General features: G+C 52.8%; 2 protein-coding genes and 1 pseudogene across 2 annotated transcripts; 1 reads left to right on the plus strand and 2 right to left on the minus strand.

The window, feature by feature from the left end:
• Window positions 1-295: 295 nt before the first annotated feature.
• On the minus strand, window positions 296-5024 carry LOC117860237 (glycosyltransferase BC10). Its single transcript, XM_034743497.2, has 2 exons — window positions 4181-5024; window positions 296-1114 (listed from the first exon to the last, which is right to left on the minus strand). Exons 1-2 carry the CDS (start codon window positions 4886-4888, stop codon window positions 464-466), a joined length of 1359 nt encoding a protein of 452 aa, XP_034599388.1. The 5' UTR covers window positions 4889-5024; the 3' UTR covers window positions 296-463.
• A 2629-nt stretch (window positions 5025-7653) lies between these two features.
• Window positions 7654-8968, plus strand: LOC117860705 (cytochrome P450 716B2-like; annotated as a pseudogene).
• Window positions 8969-10526: 1558 nt separating this feature from the next.
• Window positions 10527-11541, minus strand: LOC117862159 (xyloglucan endotransglucosylase protein 1). The gene is made up of 3 exons (XM_034745680.2): window positions 11311-11541; window positions 10985-11187; window positions 10527-10908 (listed from the first exon to the last, which is right to left on the minus strand). Exons 1-3 carry the CDS (start codon window positions 11539-11541, stop codon window positions 10527-10529), a joined length of 816 nt encoding a protein of 271 aa, XP_034601571.2.
• Window positions 11542-12547: the final 1006 nt, after the last annotated feature.

Genomic DNA, 12547 nt, shown 5'->3' on the forward strand with positions numbered 1-12547 from the left:
TCAATCATTTGTTCGACCAAATCAATACACTCAAGTAGCCTTTAGATAGTCCCACTAATCTATTAATACTAAATCTGGTTCTAATTACACGTCATTTAGGACACCGAGATGAGATGAAGCTTTATAACCAATAATTTCTATGAAAATATGATATTTCGAACAAAAGTAATAAAAACATTTTTAGATGTATGTTTCATCATGAATCTAGTAACATCTGTTTACATTTTCAATCTTTATAATTTTTAGGGATTTTTTTATTTTTTAAACATAGTGTTAAAAGAGTTTGAACTGTAGGAATCCTAACTGATGCTTTTTTTTATCGAGAGAGTGTCCTTTACAAAAGAATTTTTCAAAAGAAGAATTTAAATTACAAGAAATTCATTCCCTTTACACGCGCTCATCTGGAACAAGACATGAATCAAAGAATGTGGGCACCGTGGCCCCAATTTCAACGCCGATGGTTTTACCCAAAACCCATCACCTTGGGCGCGAATCTCAAGAACCTGGTGAGCGAGTTGGGCAGGAACTTCCGAGCGAAAAGGAAGCAGACGTCGGTGGTCCTGCCGTTGTACTCGCACGTGCTGCCGGCGCCGCCCCTGAGCCACCGGAGGAAGTCGACGGTGACCTCCATCCTCGTGAACCGCGCCGGGTGCGGCCCGCCGCGGGACCAGTCGACCCACGTCAGACTCCGGTTGGCGCCCGCCGACGGCCGCCGGACGTTGAGGAATGTCGGCAGGTAGTGCTCGTCGGCGTAGCAGCTGCGCTTGCAGTAGCGCCTGAATACCGGGAAGAAGACGCGGTCCGCGACCACGTCGGCGGCGAGGCCCCGGTCCAGCTCGAACCACTGGGAGCCCTTGCGCCACTGCGCGGCGGCGACGACGGGGCTCATGCGGCGGCTGTACCGGCCGCGGCCCGTCGCGCCGGGCTGGTCGTAGGACTCGAGGAACACCTTGGTAGAGTTGATGAGGTAGGAGTGGACGGTGGGGAAGTCGAAGAGCGGGACGTGCGACTCCGAGAGGAGGACGAAGCGGGCGTTGGAGGGGTCGTCGAGCAGCGCGTGCGCTAGCAGCCGGCGCTCCGCCTCCACCATGCTGACCTCGCCCCATTTCACCTCCTGCATGTACAAACGTGCAATCTATTAAAATCGACTGTCATCAACACGGCTATTTTTTTTGCTAAAAAGTGATCTTATAAAATCACATTTGAGAACTCGTACTGTTTTCAGGTATCCAAACTTAACTCACTAATTTGTAACCAAATTTTGGAAGAGTTGACTTGAGACAGCCTCTAGATGTCATTTGTTTGTGACTAAAGGCCAAAGACTTTATCTAACGAAAAAAGCATTCTAAATTGAGTGATTGATTGCTTACAAATGAAAAAAATATAAATTTGTAATTCCGAGAAGCAAGCGAGTGCTTGTTGTTTTGATTATAGAGAGGGTTTGGCGTATTAATGCTAGGAAAAGTTCCTTCAGTGCCGGTTCCTACTTCTTTTTAGTACCGGTTGTACAGCCGGTATTGCTATTTTCGAACTAAAGGTCTAGTACCGCGTCAAATAACTGGTACTAAAGGGGTATTAAAAAATAAAAAAATCCGGTCGGCCACCCAGCCCTGCATCCTGCCGGCCACGCCTAGCTGCCCCGCCACCGCGCCCCGTCGGCACCAGCTGCCCCTCCCCCACGACCCGCATCCTGCCGGTCGCACCCCACCAGATTTGGCCGCCGCCGCCCCGCCGGCTGTCGACATCTGCGGCCCCGCCGGATCTGGCCGGCCGCACCCCGCCGGCACCACCACGCTGCCCCGCTGAAATCTGAGGGGAGGTGGGGGAGAGGGAGAGGGAGGGAGAGGGGCGTGGTGGTGCCACCACCATCAGCCTTGGACCAAAAAAAAAAAGAAAATACCTATGCCCCGCCGCCGCACCCCTGCGCCCCGACGCCTCCGGCTGGCCACCACTCCCCCGTGCATCGCCGAGCACCTTCGCGTGCCCCGCAACTCACCCCGCCGCCCAAGCATTGCCCTGCACCTCGCCCCGCTGCCACTCCTCACTGCCGATGAGGGGCGAGCAGAGGGGGAAGGGGAGGGTTAGCGGGGTTGGGAGAGGGAGGGAGCGGGGGCGGAAGAGGGAGGGGCCGGCGACAGAGAGGGGGAGGGGGTGGGGACGGGGGCGGCGGTGGCGGGAGAGGCAGGGGAGAGAGGGACGGGAGAGGGAGGGGGAAGGGGCGGCAACAGAGAAGGGGAGGAGGAGAGAGAGGGATGGGAGAGGCCGGGGAAGGAGGGAGTGGACAAGGAGGCGCGCGGGGGTGAGTGTGACTGGGGGTTAGTACCAGGTGGCCACCCGGTACTAAAGGCCCTTAGGCACATTAGTACCGGGTGGAGGCTCCACCCGATATGGCTACTAGGTTGGAGCTCCCAATCAGTACTGTGGGGCTCCTAGGGAACTAGGCGTTAGACCTGATACTAATATTCATATTAGTACCGGGTCAAAAACCAATCAGTACTAAGGGCTAGGAACAATGCTCAGTTTTTAGTAGTGTATAGCTTCCATCATCAATCATGGATTTATGGATGAGTACTCCCTCCATTCCAAATTATAAGTCATTCCAATTTTTTTCAAAAGTCAAAGCATCTCAAGTTTGCCCAAATTTATACAGTAAAGTACTAACATTTATTATACTATTAGATTTTTCATTAAATATATTTTCATAGTATCTATTCGGTACCATAAATTTTTATAATTTTTTTTATAATTTTGATCAGATATAAAATAGTTTAACTCTCCAGTTGGAATGGAACGGAGGGAGTGCTTTTCAACCAACGTGGCAGGTGATACATTGATCCTGACGTTTTCATTCATTACTCATTAGGTATTCGCGATACATTGTAGTATTATCATAGCGTGGCGTGCTCACTATGTACGTAGGCATTAACTAATCAGAGAAAGCTTTGAGTGTGCCAAATACCAATCCTGTTGATGAAGCAGCTGGCGGTGCTTTCCAAGTGCACAAGGCACGTCGTGTCACAAGTCACAACACAGCAAGCAAGGTGATTCTGGGGAACCTCGGACCTTCCTTGCTTCAGAGTTCAGGACCAATATAATGAGAATTTGCAATTTAATTTAGTGGTCGATTACTGCTTAATCAAGTATGGTCAATTTCAAATGTTAGCTAATTTTCTCATCTATTTCATTTATTACTACTATTCCCCATAACTTTATTTTTAATTTCCTCATCTATTTCATTTTTACCACTATTCCCCATTACTTTATTTTTTTAGGATGCTCTGGTTCATGTCCTATCCTTGCTGACTCAATTTTTTACTTGCTGAATTTACTTATTCAACATTATTACAATGAATGTTGATTTAACATTTTCTCATTAACTCAACTCTTTTTTTTTACTGTAAATTGCCGATTTAAATATATTATATGGTAGTTGTTGTTTCAACAATTCCTACAATATTTCTTGATTCAATACTTTTTATTGACTCGAAAGATTTTCAGTGATTGGAAATTTCCTAATTAATGGATCGGAGGAGGTATAGCTTTCTTTCGTAGATGCCCACCGGTTAGCTAAATAGAAAGTGATCGAGCACTAAATAGAAAGTGAATATTGCTACTGACAAACCCTTGCTAATTTTGCCATCTCCTCCCTCCGTCCCTTATTAATTGTTGCTCGTTGCTCGGGAAGTGGATTTGTGAGGAAAACTTCCTCCGTCCCTTATTATTTGTCGGTTTGTGAGGAAAATACGGTTTTCCAGAGACAGATAAAAAGAGACAGAGGGAGTAGACAAGACAAAGCAACAGAAGCTTGTTCTAGCCCTGGAACTCATCGCCCGCCACTGTGGTTTGCATGTGGAAGAAGCGAAAATTCCTTCCGTGCGGCGCCACTCGACAATTGGCACGCCCTATAGCTAGCTCTACTGACGTGATGTGGATTTGCTTGTCATCTTGTAAACCACATGCAGTGACACCTACTCCAATCGGAATACTTTCCGTATGGATCCGGGATCCCCTGCATCTCAATTAATCGGTGCCCATCTGGCGAACTGAATTCGGAGCATTCGTGCATTTGCAGATAATTAAACCCTACTTATTATACACTAATGTGCAATGTAATGGCTTTCCATGAGATGATTAATGCATTGGACGCGTAGCCATGGATGATGGGAGTTGAAGAGCGCACCTTGCTGGGGATCCTCCGCCGGTAGAAGGCGGAGGTCTCCGGCGGCTCGGAGCCGTTGAACGCCGGGTCGGTGTGGACGTAGACGGAGTAGCGGCCGCGGTGGCCGGCGAAGAACTTGTCCCACAGCGGCGCCATGGGCAGGTCCCAGCGCGTGAGGAACAGGAACGCCACCTTGGGGGCCGCGCCGCGCGGCACCTTCCTCGGCGCGGTCGCCGCCAGGGCCATCAGCTCCTCGTCGTCGGCCGCGGCGCCGGCGACGCTGATGCCACTGTCACCGCCGCGGGAGGCGCCAACAGTCGGCGTCGGTGGTGGAGGGGCGGCAGCGCTATTACCAACGCCCGCCGTGCCCACCGGCGGTGGCTCGGACGACCGAGGCCGGATCATCGCCGGTAATACCGGCGGCTCTTGTTTCGGCGGCGGTGGTGCGCGCGCCGCCGCGTGCGGCTGCTGCCGCTGCCGGTCCTGGACGGCGTTCGCGGTGGCGGCGGACGGCGGCAAGAGAAGCCCGTGGAGCGACGCCGCCGTGTAGGAGGAGGAGGAGCCCATGAGGAGGGACACGGTGACCGCGACGCCGAGCACGAAGCCGAGGGCGGCGAAGAGCAGGAGCTTGGTCCTGACGGGGCACGACGCGGCGGCGGCGGCGGCCATGCCCGCCACCACCATGGGCAGCTCTTGCGGCTGCTGCTGCTTAAGATTCTTGGTGCTCATGGCTAGTCGCGCCGCGCCGGCCGGTCTCGCTTGCTTGGGGCCCTGTGCCGCTAGGCAAGGCAAGGCATTGAAGGGCCAGACAGACAGGGTAACCGGTGAGGGCGGCAACTGGGTGGGGGCCGGAGCTTGACGACGACGGGGAGTTTATATATATGTAGGGCGCACGTGACAATCAATCCGCAGGGACACGTAATGATCGGGACCACGTTGGGATTGAAGAAGCTTCCGTGGAGGGAGGGAGGGGAATAGGGGATGGACTTGAAAGGTCTCCTGTTGATTGGATTCGTCGTCTGGTCGCCGGTCTCCGAAAGCGGGCTTTGCGAGAACGGCGGGCCCTTGAATTCCTTCCTCCAAGCTGTGCTATTCGTCGGTCCTGCTCCAGGTCCACACGGTATAGGCAGAGTTGCAGGCATAGGCCGGCGGCTTTGCGAGGACAGAGCAGACTAAACATGAGCTTACTGCGCTGAAGTTTAGCCACCTTAGCCCATTTTAATCCCTGAAGTCAAACAACTGGCTAAAAAGGTGGGTGCTAAACTTTAACCCCCTTTACTTTAACACCCCAAGGGGTGCTAAAAGAGGCTAAATGGTGCTAAAAGTGATCCTCCTACATCCCTTTCCCTCGCTGCCCTCCTGCACCCGCATTGTCTGCCCTCTTTCTCCTCCCCGCCGCCATCCTTCGTCCCCTCTCCACGCCGCCCGCCCCTTCCTCGCCACGACCGCCGTCGCGCATCTCTCTCCCTCCCCGGCCTCCCGCGCCTCCCACCGCACTCCTCCGCCGCCGCAGCAGCCACTACGCCTCCGCGCGTTCACCTCCTCCCGCGCCTCACCGCCCACGCCCCTCCGCCTGCGGTGCACCATCCCCATCCCCACCCTCTACTCCTACTCCGCCTCCGGCCTATCGCCTGCGCCTCGTGCTGGCGCAGCCACAGCCGCCATGGCCTCTGTCGCCAGCTCTGCGCCTTGGCCTCAGCCAGCTCCACGGGGACAGCGGCGGTGGCAGCGGGGAAGCCGAGGCCGACGGCGACGAGGAGGAGGACACGTGGAGGAAGGTGGTGGCAGCGGGAAGCTCGTTGGGGCACAGGGTGGACCCGCGGGAGCTGGGGCACAACCTGTATGGCCAAGTCCTCATCCACCTGCCATTTGCGCATTATACTGCTTCTCTGCTTCGCAACCCTTCAATTTGTACTCCAATTGAAAATGCTAAACTTTAGCCCCCTCAAATGGAGTGCTAAACTTTAGCCCTTTGGGGTGTTTGGGTGAGGGGCTAAACTTTAGCACATGCGTTGACAAAAGACTCATTTACCCCTCCTTTCTCTCCTCTCCTTTACCCCTTCTCTACTTCTTCCTTCTCAACTTCTTCATGCTCCTCATCCCCAACTCCTTTGCCGCTCCTGCTAGCGAAGTGCGGCTCCCTAGCGCCCAATGTACTCGTTGTGGCCGCCGCAACGCCATCACCAAGTTCGCGGGTGCCGCCGCGAAGCTTCGCTTCCTCACGTCATGCTCCAAGACCGAGGATGGGGAGCGAGGATCTGGCCGGCTGCCCCGGATCCGCGATCGCGTTCGCCGGGAAGAACGGCCTATCGGAGTATCTCATGTAGTAGCCGGCGTCGACGGCGCGTCCATCAGAGTTGGGCGGGAACCCATCGATGTTCCCCACCGCCACCATGAGGCACTGCGCCGCCGTGTACACGTCGTTGCAGAGCTGCGTGTTGCCCGGGAGGCGCGCGGCGGCGGCGGCGGCGACGGCGGCGAAGCAGGCGACGCAGTCGCGGCCCGCCACGTACGAGCGGCACTGCGCCATGGCGAACGCCGGGGCAGCAGCGTGCAGCTCTGCGGCGGAGAGGTGAAGCTAGAAATCGTAGAGCTCCTCCTTGCAAAGGTGAAGCGGGCAACGCCAGAGGAGGAGGAGCCGAGGCCTATCCAGTGCGGCGGCGAGCACGGTGGCGGGACCAGCGGAGGCCGCGGGGGCGGCGAAGGCGGTGGGGCGGGCGGAGGCAGCAAGGATTTTTTGCGGGAGGCGGTGGCAGAGAGAGAGGAGGGGGCAAGGGGGAAATTGGTTGGGGGAACCATTTTTGGTCCCCTTTAGTTTATTTTAGCACCCCTTGAAGGGACTAATGGATTTTGCCCCCCCCCCCCCCCCCCCCGTTTTAGCCCTCCTGTTTGGGAGGAAGCTAGGGACTAAAATCTGGCTAAAACTCCCAAACACCCCCTTAATTAGTATCTAAACATTTGATGTGACATGAACTAAACCTTAGTCCGTGGAACCAAACACCCCAACTAGTTGAACAAGAGTTGGTGACAGGGCGTTTTAAAAGTCCATTCCTTTTCAAATGGATGAGATTTAGTTAGATTTCGTATCTATGATTGAGCGTTACAAACTCAAGATAGATTCATATATAATCTCTTCATCGAATTAAAAACACGGCGATATTCGAAGCAACAGAGTATGACAAGGGGTTTTAACCTGCTACCTGATTTCTTACAATAGTTTTTAAATACATTACATTTCTGTTGCAGCTTATCAATATGAGATTCCAAAACTGCAATGGAATATTGGACCCTAACCATGCATGTACCTCTCGGTCTTTGTTGATCATGCAGGCCTGTTGTATGAATTAGATGATGATACTTGGTGAAGAATAAACAATACTAGCTAGAACCACAAGTCTTCTACTGAGAGTTTTATACAGAACATTTGTTCTATGTTAAGTTGGGCCAACTACTACATTTTTATAATACAAGGACAAATGTAACCTCCAAACGAATATAACTGCACAAGAGTGTTTACATGATGGCGGCTGTTGATCCCCCGATGATGGCGGCCGCCGTAGCCATCCTGGCCGCGGTGGTCGCGTCGCTCCCAGCTCTGCGCCGCTTCTTCGCCTTCAGCACCGGCGACAAGACGAAGCGGACGCCGCCGCCCTTGCCTCCTGCAGGCTCCATTGGTCTTCCGGTCGTCGGCCAGACGCTCAGCTTCCTGCGCGCCCTCCGCGCCAACACTGCCGAGGAGTGGCTCCGCCGTCGGGCCGCCGCGTACGGCCCGGTCTCGAGGCTGTCCCTTTTCGGCTGCCCGACGGCCCACGTCGTCGGCCCGGCCGCCAACAAGTTCCTGTTCGCCAGCGCCGCGGTGACGTCCAAGAGCTCCGAGTCCATGGCGCGGATGGTCGGCCGGCGCACGATCCGGGACGTGCTCGGCGACGACGCCGACGAGCACCGCCGCGTGCCCGCGTCAGGGCCATGATGGTGCAGTTCCTAAGGCCGGACGCCGTGAAGAGCTACGTCGCCGCAATGGACACCGAGGTTCAGTGCCACCTCGACGTGGAGTGGCGCGGCCGGGGCACCGTGGCGGTGATGCCGTCCATGAAGTCGCTGACGTTCGACGTCATGTGCACCTCCATCTTCGGGCTGGCCAGGGGCGCCGACGACGCCGTCTGGCGGGAGCTGTCGGTGGAGTTCCAGCAGCTGGTGAGGGGCATGTCGGTGATCCCGCTGGACCTGCCCTTCACCGCCTTCCGTAAGTGCCTCGCCGCGAGCCGGCGCGGGCGGCGCGCCGTCGCCGGCGTCATCGAGGAGCGGAGGGCCAAGCTGGCGCGAGGGGACTTAGGGGAGAGCTCGCCGGCCGACGACGTGGTCACCCACATGCTTGCCGAGGGCCTGCCAGACGAGGAGCTCGTCGACAACGTCATGTTCCTCATGATCGCGGCGCACGACACCACCGCCGCGCTCCTCACCTTCCTCATCCGGCACCTCGACGCCAGCAGGGACGCCTACGCCAAAGTGGTCAAAGGTAAACATCCATTCAGGGCTGGTCCTAAGATTCGGTACCGTACGGGGCGAAAGTAAAACTCGATGCATCTTGGAATGGAATGCATCGACATCGAAATTACTTCGATCAGAGCAAGAAGAGATCGCGAGATGCAAGGTGCCTGGCGAGGCCCTGTCGTGGGACGACCTCGGCTGGATGCTGTTAAGAATAATCCTTTGGTGCTAGAATTATGCTTTGCTGGTTTAGCCAGTAGCTTAATTTAGCAATTTGCAATTGAGTGATTGTACAACCGGCCTGATTGTGAGGGCCTAATTTCTTGTAATCGTCTACTTAAGCAATTCAATAGACTCTAGAAAAGCTACCAAGTTGACAGTCCAAATTGAGTCCTCTATGTTGCGTGTGTGTTCTTGGCCGTGAGCTCACCGGCATGTTTCTGACAGTTGGCATCAGAGCTGGTTTCCGAACCGGGGTGCTGATGGGTGGCGAGAACAAGCTCGCCGACGGCTCCTCCAGAGACGGCATCGTGATCCAGCGGGTGATTCGTGAGGTGGGCAGCAGGAGTAGCTACCCCGCCCTCACCAAGACCAATTACTCCGATTGGGCGCTGCTAATGAAGGTGAAGTTGAAGGCGAGGGCACTCTAGCACGTCGTCGAGCACAGCGGTGCTGATGCATAGGAGGAGATGATGGCGCTCGACGCTCTCTATAGTGTGGTGCCACCGGAGATGGTGTCCTCCATCGCCGACAAGGAAATGACGAAGGAAGCCTGGAAGACCATCTCGGAGATGCGGGTCGGCAACGACCGCATGAGGAAATCCGCCTCGGTGCAGCTCCCTTATCATAGAGCACTATACAACCTTATTACTCTTAGCAATGCAACAAAATAGTTGTGTGGAGTCCCAGAACCTTCGACTAAATTGTCTTCTTGGGCATCCTTCCTCTCCAATTGCGAAGAAAGTCACTAGGAACAATAATCTCCCATTTTCAGTTGAATTAAACAAATTGTCAGCTTATGATGCTTACATGAGAAGTAAAAAGTCATCCCATTTTCAGTTGAATTAAACAAATTGCCAGCTTATGATGCTTAGGCCTTGTTTAGTTGCCAAAGTTTGGAGGTACCAAATTACTGCTACAGCACTGTAGCACACTGTAGCGTTTCGTTTGTATTTGTGAATTATTGTCCAAACATTGACTAATTAGGCTCAAAAGATTCGTCTCGCAAAGTACAATAAAACTGTGCAATTAATTTTAATTTTGTCTACATTTAGTACTCTATGCATGTACCGCAAGTTTGATGTGATGGGGAATCTTCTTTTTGCATAGTTATAAAGTTGGGAGTTGGTCCATGAGAAGTAAAAAGTCATCGATTACCATATTTAGATCTTCCACTGTCTCAAGTCATCCCTTTTGAGCTTGTTTTTTTCTTCTATGTTTGGGGCGAAGTGCCCAACTCAGTAAGAGGCAAAACATATATTGTGTTAGTTTTATTGTTGACTACTGGAAACTTACCTAAATTTATCTTCTCAAATTGAGATATGATGCTTTAGAAAATTCTATGAATTTTCAAAAAAAAAAGTGAACAACGAGAACTTTGCCCACCCTGCATAGATCTACTGAACATCCTACCCATCAAAATTTGAGTTAAAATGAAGCAAAAAAAAGTAACTGGATAGTACTTAGAAATTTCAAAAAAACAACTAAAGCATGTTTTTTATATGAGTGTCGGAAATGGTTAGGCCAAGAACCCAAGATTCTAAACAGAGTGAACAAAATAAAAACTTGGGTCAACGATTGGACTACAGTAATATACTAGATATCCAGGTTGGAAAAACTCATTCAGTTTCATTTGCAAAAACTGAACCGCTGCCTTTATCTAGTGCGCGGTGCATTCCTTGGGGAGCCCATCGTCCTTGAACCGGTTCTCATCCTCACAGTAGTCGTAGAGCAAGTGCTCCGCCCGCACCTTCTGCAGCGCCGCCGCATCCAGGCCCTTGTCGAACCGCGGCGACTCCGGCTGCTCGTCGCCGCACGACGCCACGCCGGGGGACGGCGTGCACGGCGTGACGCGGAAGTTGCGGTAGTAGGCGTGGAAGGGCGCCTGCGTCCAGTTCGTCTTGACGCGGCCGCCCTGCGTCGCCCAGTCGTCGGCGTTCCACAGGCTGCCGTCCAGCCGCAGGCGCCGCAGCGTCGGGAACGGCACGCCGCGCGAGGCCTCGTTCTTGTACACCCGGATCGGCGTGCCGTCGATGAACATTCTGCCAGGCGATCGGAACACACTCTTGGCGACATGATCAAGAGCAATTCGAGATGAGATCAAATTGGCTTAATTACATGATGTGCATGGGGTTCCATTCGACGGAGTAGGTGTGGAAGTCTTTGGACGGGTCGAACCAGAGCCGGAACTGCTGCTCGCGGTTGCCGACGCCGTTGACGAAGATGTTCGTGTGCAGCGTGTATGGCTCACCGGTGACGTTGCCCAGGAACTCCATGTCGATCTCGTCGTGGTCCTCCGGCGGCACAAGGTCCGGCGTCAGCTGCAACAGCAGATGCCAATTATATTAGCTGAATAAATGGTGCCTGCGGCCGGCGGCGCGCGGTGACCGCGCCATGACAGAAGACATGGCGCGGCGGCGGCCGGGCCGGGGAAGGAAACTCACGTAGACCGTGGTGACGGTGCCGGCGGAGTCGTTGGCGACGAGCTTGAGGTCGATGTCGTAGCGGGCGAAGATGTAGGAGCCCTTGGAGCGGAACCCCGAGCCGTGGTCCTTGTCGAGGCTGAGCGCGAGGGTCTCGACGCCGTCGCCGCCCGTGTGGAATGAGATGTGGTCCTCGCCCCACATCGGCTCGACGTCGTCGTGCAGCAATGCCTCAGCCGCCGGTGCCGCCATCGTTGCCGTTAGAAGGAATGCCGCCACCGCCACCATGGGATGATTACTAGAAGATGGCGACGATGCCGCCATGGCTACCTAGCTAATTGACACCGGAATCCAACCAAGACCAAAGAAAACTACTCCTGATCTCCTTGTTCTTCTTGATTTTGCTGTTGTTTTCGATGTTTATAGTGAACGGGCATGTTCCTTGTTTGTGAACCATGGCATGTCAGCACCTATGGAATGTCAAGCTGGCTGACCTCAGGTTAGCTTCATGAGAGCTATCTGCCTCCATGCTGTTCCGACGTAAATGCGGCTTAGTCGGAGCAAAAATGCACGTGGACCATATTTCCTTTCCTGAAATAGTAATTGTGCATATTTAGATTATGTGTGTTGCTGAGCTGCACGTGCAGCTAAACTTGATAATAGATGCTTCTGAGTCCTGTCCGGATGGATGTGGGCTCATATACATATACGAGAGCTGTTAAAACAGTTTTGCCCTGCAAATATAATTGGACTGAAATGTGAAGTGGGCTAGAAATGAATTGGCCAGTAAATTTGTAGGGATACTTAGAGAGTGTGCAAGAAACGGGCCTAGCCCAAGAGAAATCGGCCCAATTATTTTTTTCTATTGACATGGGCCAAGTCCAAAATGAACTGGGCCCAGACTAATCCTTGTTCAGTACATGGCCTTTGTTTTCTCAACAACAAAAAAAAGTACATGGTTTTTGTTGGTCACAAGGCATTTTATGATAATTTTTAGGCTTAACAATCATGAAAAATGAGTATCATAAATCATTAAGGAAAGAAGGATCGCTATAAGTTTTATGATGAAAAAATATGTTTTCGTCACATAGCACCTTTAACTATGTGTGATAAGTGTTACATAAATTTTCATCTTGCTAGCATCATAAATTGCAAAATGTGTGAAAAAAGAAGAAGTTTTTTATATAAATAAATGAAATGTCATATTTTATAACTTTTCTTGTATATTGATGATCCAAATGTGTCGAATTTCATCCTA

The sequence above is a fragment of the Setaria viridis genome, chromosome 6 (assembly GCF_005286985.2).
Source record: "Setaria viridis chromosome 6, Setaria_viridis_v4.0, whole genome shotgun sequence".
NCBI lineage: Eukaryota > Viridiplantae > Streptophyta > Magnoliopsida > Poales > Poaceae > Setaria > Setaria viridis.

Excerpts from the sequence above, each read along its gene's own strand:
- LOC117860237 (XM_034743497.2), bottom strand. The coding sequence starts at position 4,888 with ATGAGCACCAAGAATCTTAAGCAGCAGCAGCCGCAAGAGCTGCCCATG. Across the intron at positions 1,115-4,180 it reads GGCGGAGGATCCCCAGCAAG|GAGGTGAAATGGGGCGAGGT; the intron begins GTGCGCTCTTCA and ends TTGTACATGCAG.
- LOC117862159 (XM_034745680.2), bottom strand. The coding sequence starts at position 11,541 with ATGGCGGCACCGGCGGCTGAGGCATTGCTGCACGACGACGTCGAGCCG. Across the intron at positions 11,188-11,310 it reads GCACCGTCACCACGGTCTAC|CTGACGCCGGACCTTGTGCC; the intron begins GTGAGTTTCCTT and ends CTGCTGTTGCAG. Across the intron at positions 10,909-10,984 it reads TGGAACCCCATGCACATCAT|AATGTTCATCGACGGCACGC; the intron begins GTAATTAAGCCA and ends ATCGCCTGGCAG.